The following is a 15,769-nucleotide window of genomic DNA, read 5'->3' as shown; positions in this document are numbered from 1 at the left end:
CACAGTTATGAAAACTTAGAACACTAAAGATGCCTTTCTACTGACTCTGAAAAACACCAAAAGAAAGATGCCCAGGGTCCCTGCTCATCTGCATGAATGTACCTTAGGCATGCTGCAAGGAGGCATGAGGACTGCAGATGTGGCCATGTCCGTACTTTGAGACGCCTAAGACAGCGCTACAGGGAGACAGGACGGACAGCTGATCGTCCTCGCAGTGGCAGACCACGTGTAACAACACCTGCACAGGATCTGTACATCCGAACATCACACCTGCGGGACAGGTACAGGATGGCAACAACAACTGCCCGAGTTACACCAGGAACGCACAATCCCTCCATCAGTGCTCAGACTGTCCGCATTAGGCTGAGAGAGGCTGGACTGAGGGCTTGTAGGCCTATTGTAAGGCAACAACGTCGCCTATGGGCACAAACCCACTGTCGCTGGACCAGACAGGACTGGCAAAAGTGCTCTTCACTGACGAGTCGCGGTTTTGTCTCACCAGGGGTGATGGTCGGATTTGTGTTTATCGACGAAGGAATGAGCGTTACACCAAGGCCTGTTCTCTGGAGCGGGATCGATTTGGAGGTGGAGGGTCCCCCTCCCTCATGAGGGTCCTTCCTGCAGGCTCATCCTGACATGACCCTCCAGCATGACAATGCCACCAGCCATACTGCTCGCTCTGTGCGTGATTTCCTGCAAGACAGGAATGTAAGTGTTCTGCCATGGCCAGCGAAGAGCCCGGATCTCAATCCCATTGAGCACCTCTGGGACCTGTTGGATCGGAGGGTGAGGGCTAGGGCCATTCCCCCCAGAAATGTCCAGGAACTTGCAGGTGCCTTGGTGGAAGAGTGGGGTTACATCTCACAGCAAGAACTGGCAAATCTGGTGCAGTCCATGAGGAGATGCACTGCAGTACTTAATGCAGCTGGTGGCCACACCAGATACTGACTATTACTTTTCATTTTGACCCCCCTTTGTTCAGGGACACATTATTCAATTTCTGTTAGTCACATGTCTGTGGAACTTGTTCAGTCTGTCTCAGTTGTTGAATCTTATGTTCATACAAATATTTACACCTGTTAAGTTTGGTGAAAATAAACGCAGTTGACAGTGAGAGGACTTTTCTTTTGTTGCTGAGTTTGGCACAGCCCCCTGAGCCAGTGTGTTTACATAAACCCATGGATGGGTCCATTGAAGGCCTGTCAGAGTTGGTCTGAACCAAGTCAGTAACACAAAACCAAACCTCCATCAATTATTCAGCAATCGATGGAAAACCGTCAGGGCCATTGGTTACGTGATTAGGCGTTTACTTTTCTCAGTCATAGGCATATGAATAGAAGTATTAGTTATAGTGAAGTTTTACTGCATTGTGGGTACAAACATGAACTTCCATCGCCTTCAAAGTCCAACAGCTTTGCCAAAATAAACCAAACACTCACAAAAGCCAATGTGAAAATAAACCAAACCCTTATGAAACCGATTCAGTACTACTGAGTCGTTGACTAACTCATGTCCATCGTGGTAAGTATTACACAACCATCTCTTTTAAATAATACTGATATTCTCTTTCTATAGAGTTTAATCTGTTCTGTTTCTTGTTAACACATTTTAACATTCACATTTCTTACTTCAGTTTTCCATCCTTTCTTTCTGTTTTTATTCCATTGACTTTCTCACTCTTTCATCCACTCACTCACTACACCTCTATGACATGCTGCTTGGTCTGCCTGCCCTGGCCTGGTCTGGTCTGCCTGGCCTGGTCTGTCTGGTCTGATCTGGTCTGTCTGGTCTGGTCTGTCTGGTCTGGTCTGTCTGGCCTGGTCTGCCTGCCCTGGCCTGGTCTGCCTGCCATGGTCTGGTCTGCCTGCCTGCCTGCCCTGGTCTGGTCTGCCTCTCCTGGCCTGGTCTGCCTGGTCTGCCTGCCTGCCCTGGTCTGGTCTGGTCTGCCTGGTCTGTCTGTCTGTATGCATGGTTGGTGGTCTTCAGCTGTGTGCTAGTGAGCTGGGCGCTTCTGTTATGTCCCCTTCGCCCAGCTTAGAACACCTCTACTATCTCTACCAGGCACACCAGCTAGCTCTGGTCCAGGTACCACTCACTGTGCTGTTATTATAGCTAGCTCTGGTCCAGGTACCACTCACTGTGCTGTTATTATAGCTAGCTCTGGTCCAGGTACCACTCGCTGTGCTGTTATTATAGCTAGCTCTGGTCCAGGTACCACTCACTGTGCTGTTATTATAGCTAGCTCTGGTCCAGGTACCACTCACTGTGCTGTTATTATAGCTAGCTCTGGTCCAGGTACCACTCGCTGTGCTGTTATTATAGCTAGCTCTGGTCCAGGTACCACTCACTGTGCTGTTATTATAGCTAGCTCTGGTCCAGGTACCACTCACTGTGCTGTTATTATAGCTAGCTCTGGTCCAGGTACCACTCACTGTGCTGTTATTATAGTGCTGGTCCCCACTAGGGTGGTAGAACGTGTTTATGTGTGCGACTGTACGTGTGTCCATTTCCATTAGTATCCGCTGTCCTCACTCAGTATCGCTTGTGTTGTTGTTGTTTGAGCCCCAGTAGAAAAGTATCTGTCCTTCAGTGTCTTCTGTGTTTGTCGATAAATGTGAATTGAGGTCTAATGGACGATCATGGCTGTTCCATTAGAGTCCATGTTAGTGACCAACAGCATGATGTCACCGCAGGCGTGTTGTACCACTGAGTGGAGAGGGCCTCATGAGGAGTCCTGTCCACACCTTAGCACTGCTTTGTTCTCTCAGTGCAGTTGAACCAGTTGAACCTTCGGTTTGACATCCGGTTTCATGCCATTTGTGAAACACATCGTGTTTGGTCGCATGTTGTTGTGGTGCGTGGCTTTGTGTGTTGACTTTGTTTGTTTAGTGGTTGTATGCACAGTGTTAAATTCTGTCACACCCACCATACACACTCTTATCCCCTTGAGTTTTGTTCCTTCAGTCACCCTTTAGTCAACCACCAACATAATATCCATCCCATAGAAGTGGACTTACTATTTCTATCATCCATAATCCGCCCACTCCAACCTAGTTCCCATGACCCTTCGTTACCCTAGCCAGTCCTAACCTGACCTGACCCGCCCCTTGCTCTCCTCCTCCCGCCCCCAGCCTTGCAGTATGGCTCCACCTCCCTCCTCAGTGGGACTTGTCTCTGTGGCACAGATGGCCTTCAATCAGCCCTCGGTCCCGGTTACTGCAGCTGCAGCCCAAGGGGCGGCGTCACCCCCTGGGGGAGCCCTGGTGTCCCCACAGAGCCCTATAGCAGCTGCAGCCGTACCTCTGCCTCCTGGGGCTCATCCTCTACCTGGTTCTGTATCTGCACCCACTCTGGTGACTCATCCATCGCCGGTGCCACCGGCCTCCCCTATGCCGCCCCAAATGATGCCTACTCAGCCGCTGGTCGTTGTGGTGCCCGTCATCAGCGTAGCCAGCACCTCCCCAGAGCCGCCAGGAGATGCCCAGCCCCAGGTACCTGTGGTCAGCCAAACCCCCTTCGCCATGTCCCCCCCCCCGCCTGGTCGTATGGATGATGGAGAGTAGTTCTTTGACCATAGCTGGTTTGCGTGTTTCCTTGACTGTATGTTTGTTATTTAAATGAGTCCTGAGTTGGTTGTGTGAAGTTGTGGATGTGTCTAGTCATATATTTTATGGTCACAAGTAGCTAGATGTGGATGGAACATTCTGGACATAGATGCTGTCAAACATTTGGTTACGGTGGGATTAGTACACTAAGAACCTACTCATATTTCTTTATACTGCTACTCTCACATGCTTTTAAGTCTCATATTCTGCCTCTCTTTTTAACCTCAATACCTTCTGAAGCTTTTCATCTCCAAAAGACCACACTTCTTTGCACTCTCTTGACTGTAAAACAAGTTTCCCACAGTTCTCTGACCCTCTGTTCTCCTGTACTGTGTGTTCCAGCCCTCCCAGACAGCTCCTCAGCCTTTGTCATTGGACCAGTCACAGTTACATCCACCACAAGTGCCCTCGTCCATGGAGAGGTAAGATACATGTTTAACTGATGGTAAAGATATACACGTTGAGATTTTATAAGAGATGGGAAAGATATCTCAAATTTTATAATCAGTCATGATTGTTTAATTTAGTTTTTTATTAGCTTAGAGGCTTGGTGCCTCGCTCTCATTCTTCAGATCATGAATTTTAACGGTGTTTGTGTGTCTGACTCAGCGGTCACTCTGACGTGGCGTCCGGCCTGAGCGATGGAAATGATGGAGGCAGACAGGAGGGGCGCTCCATCAAGCGACACCAGCGACGCTCTGTACGGAGTCGCTCTCGTACCGACAAGATTGGCAAAGCAAAGTTGAATGTACTAAATGTAAGAGTCAGTCCAGGGGAAATGACCGATATATACTAAATGTAAGAGTCAGCCCAGGGGAAATGACTGATATATATATACTAAATGTAAGAGTCAGTCCAGGGGAAATGACTGATATATACTAAATGGAAGAGTCAGCCCAGGGGAAATGACTGATATATACTAAATGTAAGAGTCAGCCCAGGGGAAATGACTGATATATACTAAATGTAAGAGTCAGCCCAGGGGAAATGACTGATATATACTAAATGTAAGAGTCAGCCCAGGGGAAATGACCGATATATACTAAATGTAAGAGTCAGCCCAGGGGAAATGACCGATATATACTAAATGTAAGAGTCAGCCCAGGGGAAATGACTGATATATACTAAATGGAAGAGTCAGCCCAGGGGAAATGACTGATATATACTAAATGTAAGAGTCAGCCCAGGGGAAATGACTGATATATACTAAATGTAAGAGTCAGCCCAGGGGAAATGACTGATATATACTAAATGTAAGAGTCAGCCTAGGGGAAATGACTGATATATACTAAATGTAAGAGTCAGCCCAGGGGAAATGACTGATATATACTAAATGTAAGAGTCAGCCCAGGGGAAATGACTGATATATACTAAATGTAAGAGTCAGCCCAGGGGAAATGACAGATATATACTAAATGTAAGAGTCAACCCAGGGGAAATGACCGATATATACTAAATGTAAGAGTCAGCCCAGGGGAAATGACTGATATATACTAAATGGAAGAGTCAGCCCAGGGGAAATGACTGATATATACTAAATGTAAGAGTCAGCCCAGGGGAAATGACTGATATATACTAAATGTAAGAGTCAGCCCAGGGGAAATGACTGATATATACTAAATGGAAGAGTCAGCCCAGGGGAAATGACCGATATATACTAAATGTAAGAGTCAGCCCAGGGGAAATGACTGATATATACTAAATGGAAGAGTCAGCCCAGGGGAAATGACTGATATATACTAAATGGAAGAGTCAGCCCAGGGGAAATGACTGATATATACTAAATGTAAGAGTCAGCCCAGGGGAAATGACTGATATATACTAAGTGTAAGAGTCAGCCCAGGGGAAATGACTGATATATACTAAATGTAAGAGTCAGCCCAGGGGAAATGACTGATATATACTAAATGTAAGAGTCAGCCCAGGGGAAATGACTGATATATACTACACAAAACATTATTTTTCATTAGTGTGTTTAGCACCTGTGATAAGCCTGTTGTTTTTGTTTATAAATTATAGGCCTACTTATGATAAACTTTGATTGACATAACCTTTTAATTGTCCAAGCCGTTGCATTGTGCTCGGTGCTCTTGTCTCCCACCAGCTGAGATTGTTTTTCATTCAGTTCAATAAGCTGTATTTTCTTGGAAAGTGTTCTCTAATTGGAGCATACAGCATCTGATTAATGTCTGTCTCTGGTGTGTATCTCCCTGTACTGATGCCTGCCTCTTTGAATTCCCTGGCACAGCATTGTTTAGGCCCTACTGATTAGACAGAACGGCACAGAGCCATTCAAACAGGCCGTGTGATTTCTGTCGATAAATCTGAAGAGCTGCTCTCTTTCATCTTTTCATTTCATCCACATCTTATTCTGGCTTCTGTTCCTTTGTTTATTCCAGATATCCAACATGGGCGACAGGGTAGCTGAGTGCCAGTTGGAAACGCACAACAGAAAGATGGTGACTTTTAAGTTTGATCTGGACGGAGATAACCCAGAGGAAATAGCACAGATTATGGTAACTACAGAGAAGATTACGAGCACACTCCCTCCCTCTTTTCTCTCGCTGTCGCTCTCCCCCTCCTGTCTCTCTCCCCCTCCTGTCTCTCTCGCTGTCTCTCTCTCTCTCTGTGTCTCTCTCTGTCTCTCTCTCTCTCTCTTTCTCGCTGTCTCTCGCTCGCTCTCTCTCTCACTCTCTCACTGTCTCTCTCTCCCTCCCTCCCCCTCTATCTCTCTCTCATTATTGAGCCGTCTCCCCTCTCTGATTGCAGTAGCCCAGAATCCCAACTGTGTTGTGATGTTCCCTGATGGTATTTGTCTCAGGCATGTCCAGAGAGTTTATCTGGTAATAATGAAAGGCTTTATTTCACCAGACTTTCTGGGTGTTTTGACTTTGATTAATCCGTTCTGAAATGATGAATCAATCCAACCATCAGATTCTGAGAAGAATGAGGACTGTGATTGAGAGGGCTGTTCTTTCCTGGTGTGTGACTACAGGTCACCAGTCTGTTTATACTGGAGAGCGAGAGGGAGTCGTTCATGGAGCAGGTCCGTGAGGTCATCGAAATGGCTGACGAGAAGGGTCTGGAGAAAGATGGAAACACCCAGGTAGAGTGACGTCTCTCCATTCATTTTTCCTCCATGTTGTTGCTGTGAAAGAGCATCATTCTTAACCCTTCTATACCAGGTACATTGGCTTAAGTAACTTCATCATGGATCGTTGTAAACGGCTGTTGTACTGTCTCAGACTGACTGCATCTTGTGCCACAGATTGTTTCCCAGATAGTTAGTGACCTCCAGCAGCAACAGATCCCTGCTATATCTGAACCGTTGCCAGGTAAAACAACCAACACAATGTCCACACAGGGAATTGGTACCCTACAACAACAAAATGACAGACATGTTTTGCATGAGAATTTTCCATCTGTAGTCCAATGTGTTGTACCATGAATTATAGAACTTTCCCTCGCTGAGAAAAGTAAATGTATTGAATTCAATAGAGACACCCATTTTGCATTAACCCTATGTGTGACCCTACCATTTCTATCTATCTCCACGTATCCCTTCCTGTGCAGCCCAGGTGGTCCACTCTGCAGGCAGGAGGTTTATAGTCAGCCCCGTGCCTGAGTCCAGACTCAGGGACCAGTTCTTTGCTGATTCACAGTCCTTTCACGGTGAGTTTAGCACGCACGCACACGCACACACACACACACACACATGAATGCACACACACGCACAGTGACAGCCTACCAATAAGTTATCTTATTAGTCAACAAGATAATGCGTTCAGCATCCAAATGTAATAACATTTTAGATGTTTCTGAAAACCGGGATCATCTGATCTTGTGACTGACTGAATGTTGTTGTATTGTAAAGTTAATAATAAAAACATCACATGTTTATGAATGTCTAGTTGCTATGTAACCGTAGTTTAGTTAGTGTCCTATCTGTGGTGTATGACCTGATTTTAAGGTGATGGCTAACATCACATGTTTATGAATGTCTAGTTGCTATGTAACCGTAGTTTAGTTAGTGTCCTATCTGTGGTGTATGACCTGATTTTAAGGTGATGGCTAACATCACATGTTTATGAATGTCTAGTTGCTATGTAACCGTAGTTTAGTTAGTGTCCTATCTGTGGTGTATGACCTGATTTTAAGGTGATGGCTAACATCACATGTTTATGAATGTCTAGTTGCTATGTAACCGTAGTTTAGTTAGTGTCCTATCTGTGGTGTATGACCTGATTTTAAGGTGATGGCTAACATCACATGTTTATGAATGTCTAGTTGCTATGTAACAGTAGTTTAGTTAGTGTCCTATCTGTGGTGTATGACCTGATTTTAAGGTGATGGCTAACATCACATGTTTATGAATGTCTAGTTGCTATGTAACAGTAGTTTAGTTAGTGTCCTATCTGTGGTGTATGACCTGATTTTAAGGTGATGGCTAACATCACATGTTTATGAATGTCTAGTTGCTATGTAACCGTAGTTTAGTTAGTGTCCTATCTGTGGTGTATGACCTGATTTTAAGGTGATGGCTAACATCACATGTTTATGAATGTCTAGTTGCTATGTAACCGTAGTTTAGTTAGTGTCCTATCTGTGGTGTATGACCTGATTTTAAGGTGATGGCTAACATCACATGTTTATGAATGTCTAGTTGCTATGTAACCGTAGTTTAGTTAGTGTCCTATCTGTGGTGTATGACCTGATTTTAAGGTGATGGCTAACATCACATGTTTATGAATGTCTAGTTGCTATGTAACCGTAGTTTAGTTAGTGTCCTATCTGTGGTGTATGACCTGATTTTAAGGTGATGGCTAACATCACTGTTTTACTTAGTGACGGGGTTTGGTGTTGACACATCTCTTTCTATCACTCTCTCTGTTTCCCTGCCCATCTCTCCCTCATTGTCTCTCTCCACAGCCGCCCGTGCTGTAGCTGCAGGTCAGGGTCTGTCCCAGTCGGCCTCAGCGGTCAGCCTGCAGCAGGCCTTCTCAGAGATGAGACAGAACCAGGGCCAGTACGACCCAGGGCCCAGCACCGCTCCTCCCTCCGTCCACATAGCCTCCCTGCCTGTCCTGGTCCCTGCTGCAGCCACCACCACCACCATCCCAGTCTTCTCCACTGCTCCTATAGCCTCTGCTCCTCTCCCCCATGCTCAGGTTCCATCTGAGGCCTCTGTGACCTCCCCTCCCCCCCCAGTCTCCATCTCCCCTCCAGCCTCTACCTCCATCTCTCCACCTGCGCCCATCCATCAGGCCACCATCCCCATCCCCACCCAGCTCCAGTCTGTTGATACCCAGCCTCTCCTTTCCCAGGCCCCTCTCACCCTGCCGGTGACCCAACCCGTGGTCTCCTCCGTACCTAGTGTTACAGCCACCTCTGTGTCCCCCCCAGTCCCTGCTGTCCTCCCCAACACAACTACCCTGTCCACCTCAGCCTCCTTCCCCCAGACCTCTGGCTCCATCCCTGGTGGTCCCACCACCTCCATACCCACTACAGTCCTTTGTCATTCCGCCACGGCCCCCCTGGTCAGCAGCTGTAGCAGTGATAGTGGAGGAAGCTCAGAGCAGCTCCCTGTCCCTTCCACCGCTACCGTAGTCCCCACCACGGCTATCCAAGGCCCCCTGATAGCCCCATCCATTGCTAACCCCAGTGCAGAGCTCCCTTCTTCCTCCTCGCCTATAGCCTCTATAGCCCCAGGGGCCACGGTCCCTACCTTACAGCCCATCACCTCCACCACCATCCCCGTGGTCCAGCCCACCCTGGTGCACACCCAGCCCCAGCCTGCTACAATGCCCAACCAGACCCACGCCCAGTGTGGGGAGTGTGAGGTGGCCCTGGGCATCGATGACATCCACGCCCTGGATAAGAAGCTTCGCTCCCTCTTCATGGACCTGGGCGGCGGTGGAACCACCCAGGCCGATGGCTCTGTCGACCCAGCCGGAGGCACTGGTGTCCCGGGAACCTCTTCCCCAACCGGCCACTCATCCACCCCCAGCTCCACAGGCACCCCCCTGCCCCCCTCCAGCCTCCCCCTGGCCTCCTCAGGACCAGGGCATGTCTCTGGGACCCCCCTCACCACCCCGGGACAGGCTGGGACCCCTTCCACCTACACCCAGACTACCCCGGCCAAAGCACCTCTGTCTAGGTTACCGGTGAGTCAGTCAGCAAGGATGTGGAGGCTAGCTTAGTAGATGTGGCTTGAAGAGCGCTGTTTATAACACATACAGTATGTTGTAAACCATTTCAGATTGTTATGACACCTCTGTGTAAGGTAAGTTTGTGTAATTCTGTATTTGTAGTCTTTTGGAGAATTCTACATCATTATTACATAGTTGACATACACAGTTATTGCCTAGTTAAATAAATCAAATCAAATGATTGACATGTGATTGTGCCAACTCCACCTTTAACAGCCTTTTGTTAACCTCCTTGATCAACTGCTTTTGTCTCCTAACATTTTGTTGGAATGAACGTTTGCTCTGCTTTCTGTTGCATGGCAACAACTCTATTCTATACTGTGTCCACCCCCCCTAGATATCAGGTAGCGCACCATATAGTTGTTAAAACCCTCCACTGTAGTTATGGTGTCATTTCTAGGGTTTTGTCAAACACAGCTTCTAGATGAGATATGTTAAGGGTTAACGGCTTCTAGATGAGATATGTTAATAGTTAATGGCTTCTAGATGAGATATGTTAATAGTTAATGGCTTCTAGATGAGATATGTTAATGGTTAACGGCTTCTAGATGAGATATGTTAATGGTTAATGGCTTCTAGATGAGATATGTTAATAGTTAATGGCTTCTAGATGAGATATGTTAATAGTTAATGGCTTCTAGATGAGATATGTTAATGGTTAATGGCTTCTAGATGAGATATGTTAATGGTTAATGGCTTCTAGATGAGATATGTTAATGGTTAATGGCTTCTAGATGAGATATGTTAATGGTTAACGGCTTCTAGATGAGATATGTTAATGGTTAACAGCTTCTAGATGAGATATGTTAATGGTTAATGGCTTCTAGATGAGATATGTTAATGGTTAATGGCTTCTAGATGAGATGTGTTAATGGTTAATGGCTTCTAGATGAGATATGTTAATGGTTAATGGCTTCTAGATGAGATATGTTAATGGTTAATGGCTTCTAGATGAGATATGTTAATGGTTAACAGCTTCTAGATGAGATATGTTAATGGTTAACGGCTTCTAGATGAGATATGTTAATAGTTAATGGCTTCTAGATGAGATATGTTAATATTAACAGCTTCTAGATGAGATATGTTAATAGTTAATGGCTTCTAGATGAGATATGTTAATGGTTAACGGCTTCTAGATGAGATATGTTAATAGTTAATGGCTTCTAGATGAGATATGTTAATGGTTAACAGCTTCTAGATGAGATATGTTAATGGTTAATGGCTTCTAGATGAGATATGTTAATGGTTAACAGCTTCTAGATGAGATATGTTAATGGTTAATGGCTTCTAGATGAGATATGTTAATAGTTAATGGCTTCTAGATGAGATATGTTAATGGTTAACAGCTTCTAGATGAGATATGTTAATAGTTAATGGCTTCTAGATGAGATATGTTAATAGTTAATGGCTTCTAGATGAGATATGTTAATAGTTAATGGCTTCTAGATGAGATATGTTAATGGTTAACAGCTTCTAGATGAGATATGTTAATGGTTAATGGCTTCTAGATGAGATATGTTAATGGTTAACGGCTTCTAGATGAGATATGTTAATGGTTAACAGCTTCTAGATGAGATATGTTAATAGTTAATGGCTTCTAGATGAGATGTGTTAATGGTTAACAGCTTCTAGATGAGATATGTTAATGGTTAACAGCTTCTAGATGAGATATGTTAATAGTTAATGGCTTCTAGATGAGATATGTTAATGGTTAACAGCTTCTAGATGAGATATGTTAATGGTTAACAGCTTCTAGATGAGATATGTTAATGGTTAACAGCTTCTAGATGAGATATGTTAATGGTTAACAGCTTCTAGATGAGATATGTTAATGGTTAATGGCTTCTAGATGAGATATGTTAATGGTTAACAGCTTCTAGATGAGATGTGTTAATAGTTAATGGCTTCTAGATGAGATGTGTTAATGGTTAACAGCTTCTAGATGAGATATGTTAATGGTTAACAGCTTCTAGATGAGATATGTTAATAGTTAATGGCTTCTAGATGAGATATGTTAAGGGTTAACGGCTTCTAGATGAGATATGTTAATGGTTAACAGCTTCGAGATGAGATGTGTTAATGGTTAATGGCTTCTAGATGAGATATGTTAATGGTTAACAGCTTCTAGATGAGATATGTTAAGGGTTAACGGCTTCTAGATGAGATATGTTAATAGTTAATGGCTTCTAGATGAGATATGTTAATGGTTAACAGCTTCTAGATGAGATATGTTAAGGGTTAACGGCTTCTAGATGAGATATGTTAATAGTTAATGGCTTCTAGATGAGATATGTTAATGGTTAACAGCTTCTAGATGAGATATGTTAATAGTTAACAGCTTCTAGATGAGATATGTTAATGGTTAATGGCTTCTAGATGAGATATGTTAATAGTTAATGGCTTCTAGATGAGATATGTTAATAGTTAATGGCTTCTAGATGAGATATGTTAATAGTTAATGGCTTCTAGATGAGATATGTTAATAGTTAATGGCTTCTAGATGAGATATGTTAATGGTTAACAGCTTCTAGATGAGATATGTTAATAGTTAATGGCTTCTAGATGAGATATGTTAAGGGTTAACGGCTTCTAGATGAGATATGTTAATAGTTAATGGCTTCTAGATGAGATATGTTAATAGTTAACAGCTTCTAGATGAGATGTGTTAATGGTTAACAGCTTCGAGATGAGATGTGTTAAGGGTTAACGGCTTCTAGATGAGATATGTTAATGGTTAACAGCTTCTAGATGAGATATGTTAATAGTTAACAGCTTCTAGATGAGATATGTTAATAGTTAATGGCTTCTAGATGAGATATGTTAATGGTTAACAGCTTCTAGATGAGATATGTTAATAGTTAATGGCTTCTAGATGAGATATGTTAATAGTTAATGGCTTCTAGATGAGATATGTTAATGGTTAACAGCTTCTAGATGAGATGTGTTAATAGTTAATGGCTTCTAGATGAGATATGTTAATAGTTAACAGCTTCTAGATGAGATATGTTAATAGTTAATGGCTTCTAGATGAGATATGTTAATGGTTAACAGCTTCTAGATGAGATATGTTAATAGTTAATGGCTTCTAGATGAGATATGTTAATAGTTAACAGCTTCTAGATGAGATATGTTAATAGTTAATGGCTTCTAGATGAGATATGTTAATGGTTAACAGCTTCTAGATGAGATGTGTTAATAGTTAATGGCTTCTAGATGAGATATGTTAATAGTTAACAGCTTCTAGATGAGATATGTTAATGGTTAATGGCTTCTAGATGAGATATGTTAATGGTTAATGGCTTCTAGATGAGATATGTTAAGGGTTAACGGCTTCTAGATGAGATGTGTTAATGGTTAACAGCTTCTAGAGGAGATATGTTAATGGTTAACAGCTTCTAGATGAGATATGTTAATGGTTAATGGCTTCTAGATGAGATGTGTTAATGGTTAATGGCTTCTAGATGAGATATGTTAATGGTTAACGGCTTCTAGATGAGATATGTTAATAGTTAATGGCTTCTAGATGAGATATGTTAATAGTTAATGGCTTCTAGATGAGATATGTTAATGGTTAACGGCTTCTAGATGAGATATGTTAATGGTTAATGGCTTCTAGATGAGATATGTTAATGGTTAATGGCTTCTAGATGAGATATGTTAATGGTTAATGGCTTCTAGATGAGATATGTTAATGGTTAATGGCTTCTAGATGAGATATGTTAATAGTTAATGGCTTCTAGATGAGATATGTTAATAGTTAATGGCTTCTAGATGAGATATGTTAATGGTTAATGGCTTCTAGATGAGATATGTTAATAGTTAATGGCTTCTAGATGAGATATGTTAATGGTTAATGGCTTCTAGATGAGATATGTTAATGGTTAATGGCTTCTAGATGAGATATGTTAATGGTTAACGGCTTCTAGATGAGATATGTTAATGGTTAACAGCTTCTAGATGAGATATGTTAATGGTTAACAGCTTCTAGATGAGATATGTTAATGGTTAACAGCTTCTAGATGAGATATGTTAATGGTTAACAGCTTCTAGATGAGATATGTTAATGGTTAATGGCTTCTAGATGAGATATGTTAATGGTTAACAGCTTCTAGATGAGATGTGTTAATAGTTAATGGCTTCTAGATGAGATGTGTTAATGGTTAACAGCTTCTAGATGAGATATGTTAATAGTTAATGGCTTCTAGATGAGATATGTTAATGGTTAACGGCTTCTAGATGAGATATGTTAATAGTTAATGGCTTCTAGATGAGATGTGTTAATGGTTAATGGCTTCTAGATGAGATATGTTAATGTTTAACGGCTTCTAGATGAGATATGTTAATGGTTAACAGCTTCTAGATGAGATGTGTTAATGGTTAATGGCTTCTAGATGAGATGTGTTAATGGTTAACAGCTTCTAGATGAGATGTGTTAATGGTTAATGGCTTCTAGATGAGATGTGTTAATGGTTAATGGCTTCTAGATGAGATGTGTTAATGGTTAATGGCTTCTAGATGAGATGTGTTAATGGTTAACAGCTTCTAGATGAGATGTGTTAATAGTTAATGGCTTCTAGATGAGATGTGTTAATGGTTAATGGCTTCTAGATGAGATATGTTAATGTTTAACGGCTTCTAGATGAGATATGTTAATGGTTAATGGCTTCTAGATGAGATATGTTAATGGTTAACAGCTTCTAGATGAGATGTGTTAATGGTTAACAGCTTCTAGATGAGATATGTTAATGGTTAACAGCTTCTAGATGAGATATGTTAATGGTTAACAGCTTCTAGATGAGATATGTTAATGGTTAACAGCTTCTAGATGAGATGTGTTAATGGTTAACAGCTTCTAGATGAGATGTTAACACTCAGGAGCCCAAAGGTGCCATGGCTAACGGCTGTATCCAGGCACTCCACGTTGCATCGTGCTTAAGAATAGTCCTTAGGCTTGGTATATTGGCCATATACCACACCTCCTCGGGCCTTATTGCTTAAGTAACACTACAGTCTTTGTTTATTGTCTAATGTCCCAGTCAGTGTCAGAGAGCTGCAGGTAGAATCCTGTCCTTCCAGCTGCATGTGGCTGCAGTGCATTATGTTTTCCTATCTCTCCGTTTCATCCCTCTCTTCATCCCTCTGTTTATTAGGTGTTGCCTGTGGGCTCAGATCAGGCTCAGGCTGGCCCCCCTCCTCCCTCAGACCACATGGCACCCTTCCCAGGACCCTGTCTAACTCAGGTGCCTTTCCCTCTTTCTCCTGACTGCCATTTTGATCCTCCATCATCCCTCGTTCTGCATCCCTCTCTCTCTCTTTCTCTCCTAAGTGATGTTAAGATCCCTCCATCATCCCTCTATCTGCACCCCCTCTCTCTCTTTCTCTCCTAAGTGATGTTAAGATCCCTCTATCTGCACCCCCTCTCTCTCTCTCTCTCCTAAGTGATGTTAAGATCCCTCTATCTGTACCCCCCCTCTCTCTCTTTCTCTCCTAAGTGATGTTAAGATCCCTCTATCTGTACCCCCCCTCTCTCTCTTTCTCTCTTAAGTGATGTTAAGATCCCTCCATCATCCTTCTATCTGTACCCCCCCCCCCCCCCCCTCTCTCTTTCATCCGTCCATCTCCCCCTCCCATCATTTGTCTCCTGTGTAAAAACTAGTGACGCATGAAGATCAGATCAGGCTCAATCTGTTCAGTGTCTGAAGAAGACATCTCTGTCTCTGGTTCTCTCTGTGTTGGCGGAGCAGCATGATGACCTGTGACTCTCATTAACCACGTCTGTTCCTCATTATCTGATTCTCTCTCTCTCTCTCTCGCTCTGTCGAAGTCTGTCTCTTGTCTCCCTCTTTCTCCTGCACCTCTATCCCACTCTCTTGCCTCTCCCACTCTCCCTGTCTCTCCCTCTATCCCACCCTCTCCTCTCTCTCCCTCTTTCTGTCCTTCTCCTTCCTCTCTCTC

At 43.3% G+C, this 15,769-nt stretch overlaps 1 protein-coding gene across 1 annotated transcript in view; it reads left to right on the top strand.

The window, feature by feature from the left end:
* LOC110490803 (serine/threonine-protein kinase WNK1) overlaps nucleotides 1-15,769 on the top strand; it is a 174,097-nt gene that overhangs the window by 139,407 nt on the left and 18,921 nt on the right. The window contains exons 13-21 of the mRNA XM_090228663.1: nucleotides 3,132-3,491; nucleotides 3,948-4,027; nucleotides 4,215-4,362; nucleotides 6,005-6,121; nucleotides 6,601-6,711; nucleotides 6,874-6,940; nucleotides 7,179-7,277; nucleotides 8,535-9,769; nucleotides 14,965-15,054. Coding sequence (XP_090084789.1) covers nucleotides 3,132-3,491; nucleotides 3,948-4,027; nucleotides 4,215-4,362; nucleotides 6,005-6,121; nucleotides 6,601-6,711; nucleotides 6,874-6,940; nucleotides 7,179-7,277; nucleotides 8,535-9,769; nucleotides 14,965-15,054 — 2,307 coding nt within the window. The remainder of the gene's footprint in view (nucleotides 1-3,131; nucleotides 3,492-3,947; nucleotides 4,028-4,214; nucleotides 4,363-6,004; nucleotides 6,122-6,600; nucleotides 6,712-6,873; nucleotides 6,941-7,178; nucleotides 7,278-8,534; nucleotides 9,770-14,964; nucleotides 15,055-15,769) is intronic.

Source organism: Oncorhynchus mykiss, unplaced genomic scaffold, assembly GCF_057628025.1.
Source record: "Oncorhynchus mykiss isolate SJ-2025 unplaced genomic scaffold, ASM5762802v1 scaffold96, whole genome shotgun sequence".
NCBI lineage: Eukaryota > Metazoa > Chordata > Actinopteri > Salmoniformes > Salmonidae > Oncorhynchus > Oncorhynchus mykiss.
This window is presented reverse-complemented; position numbering and strand designations above follow the sequence as displayed.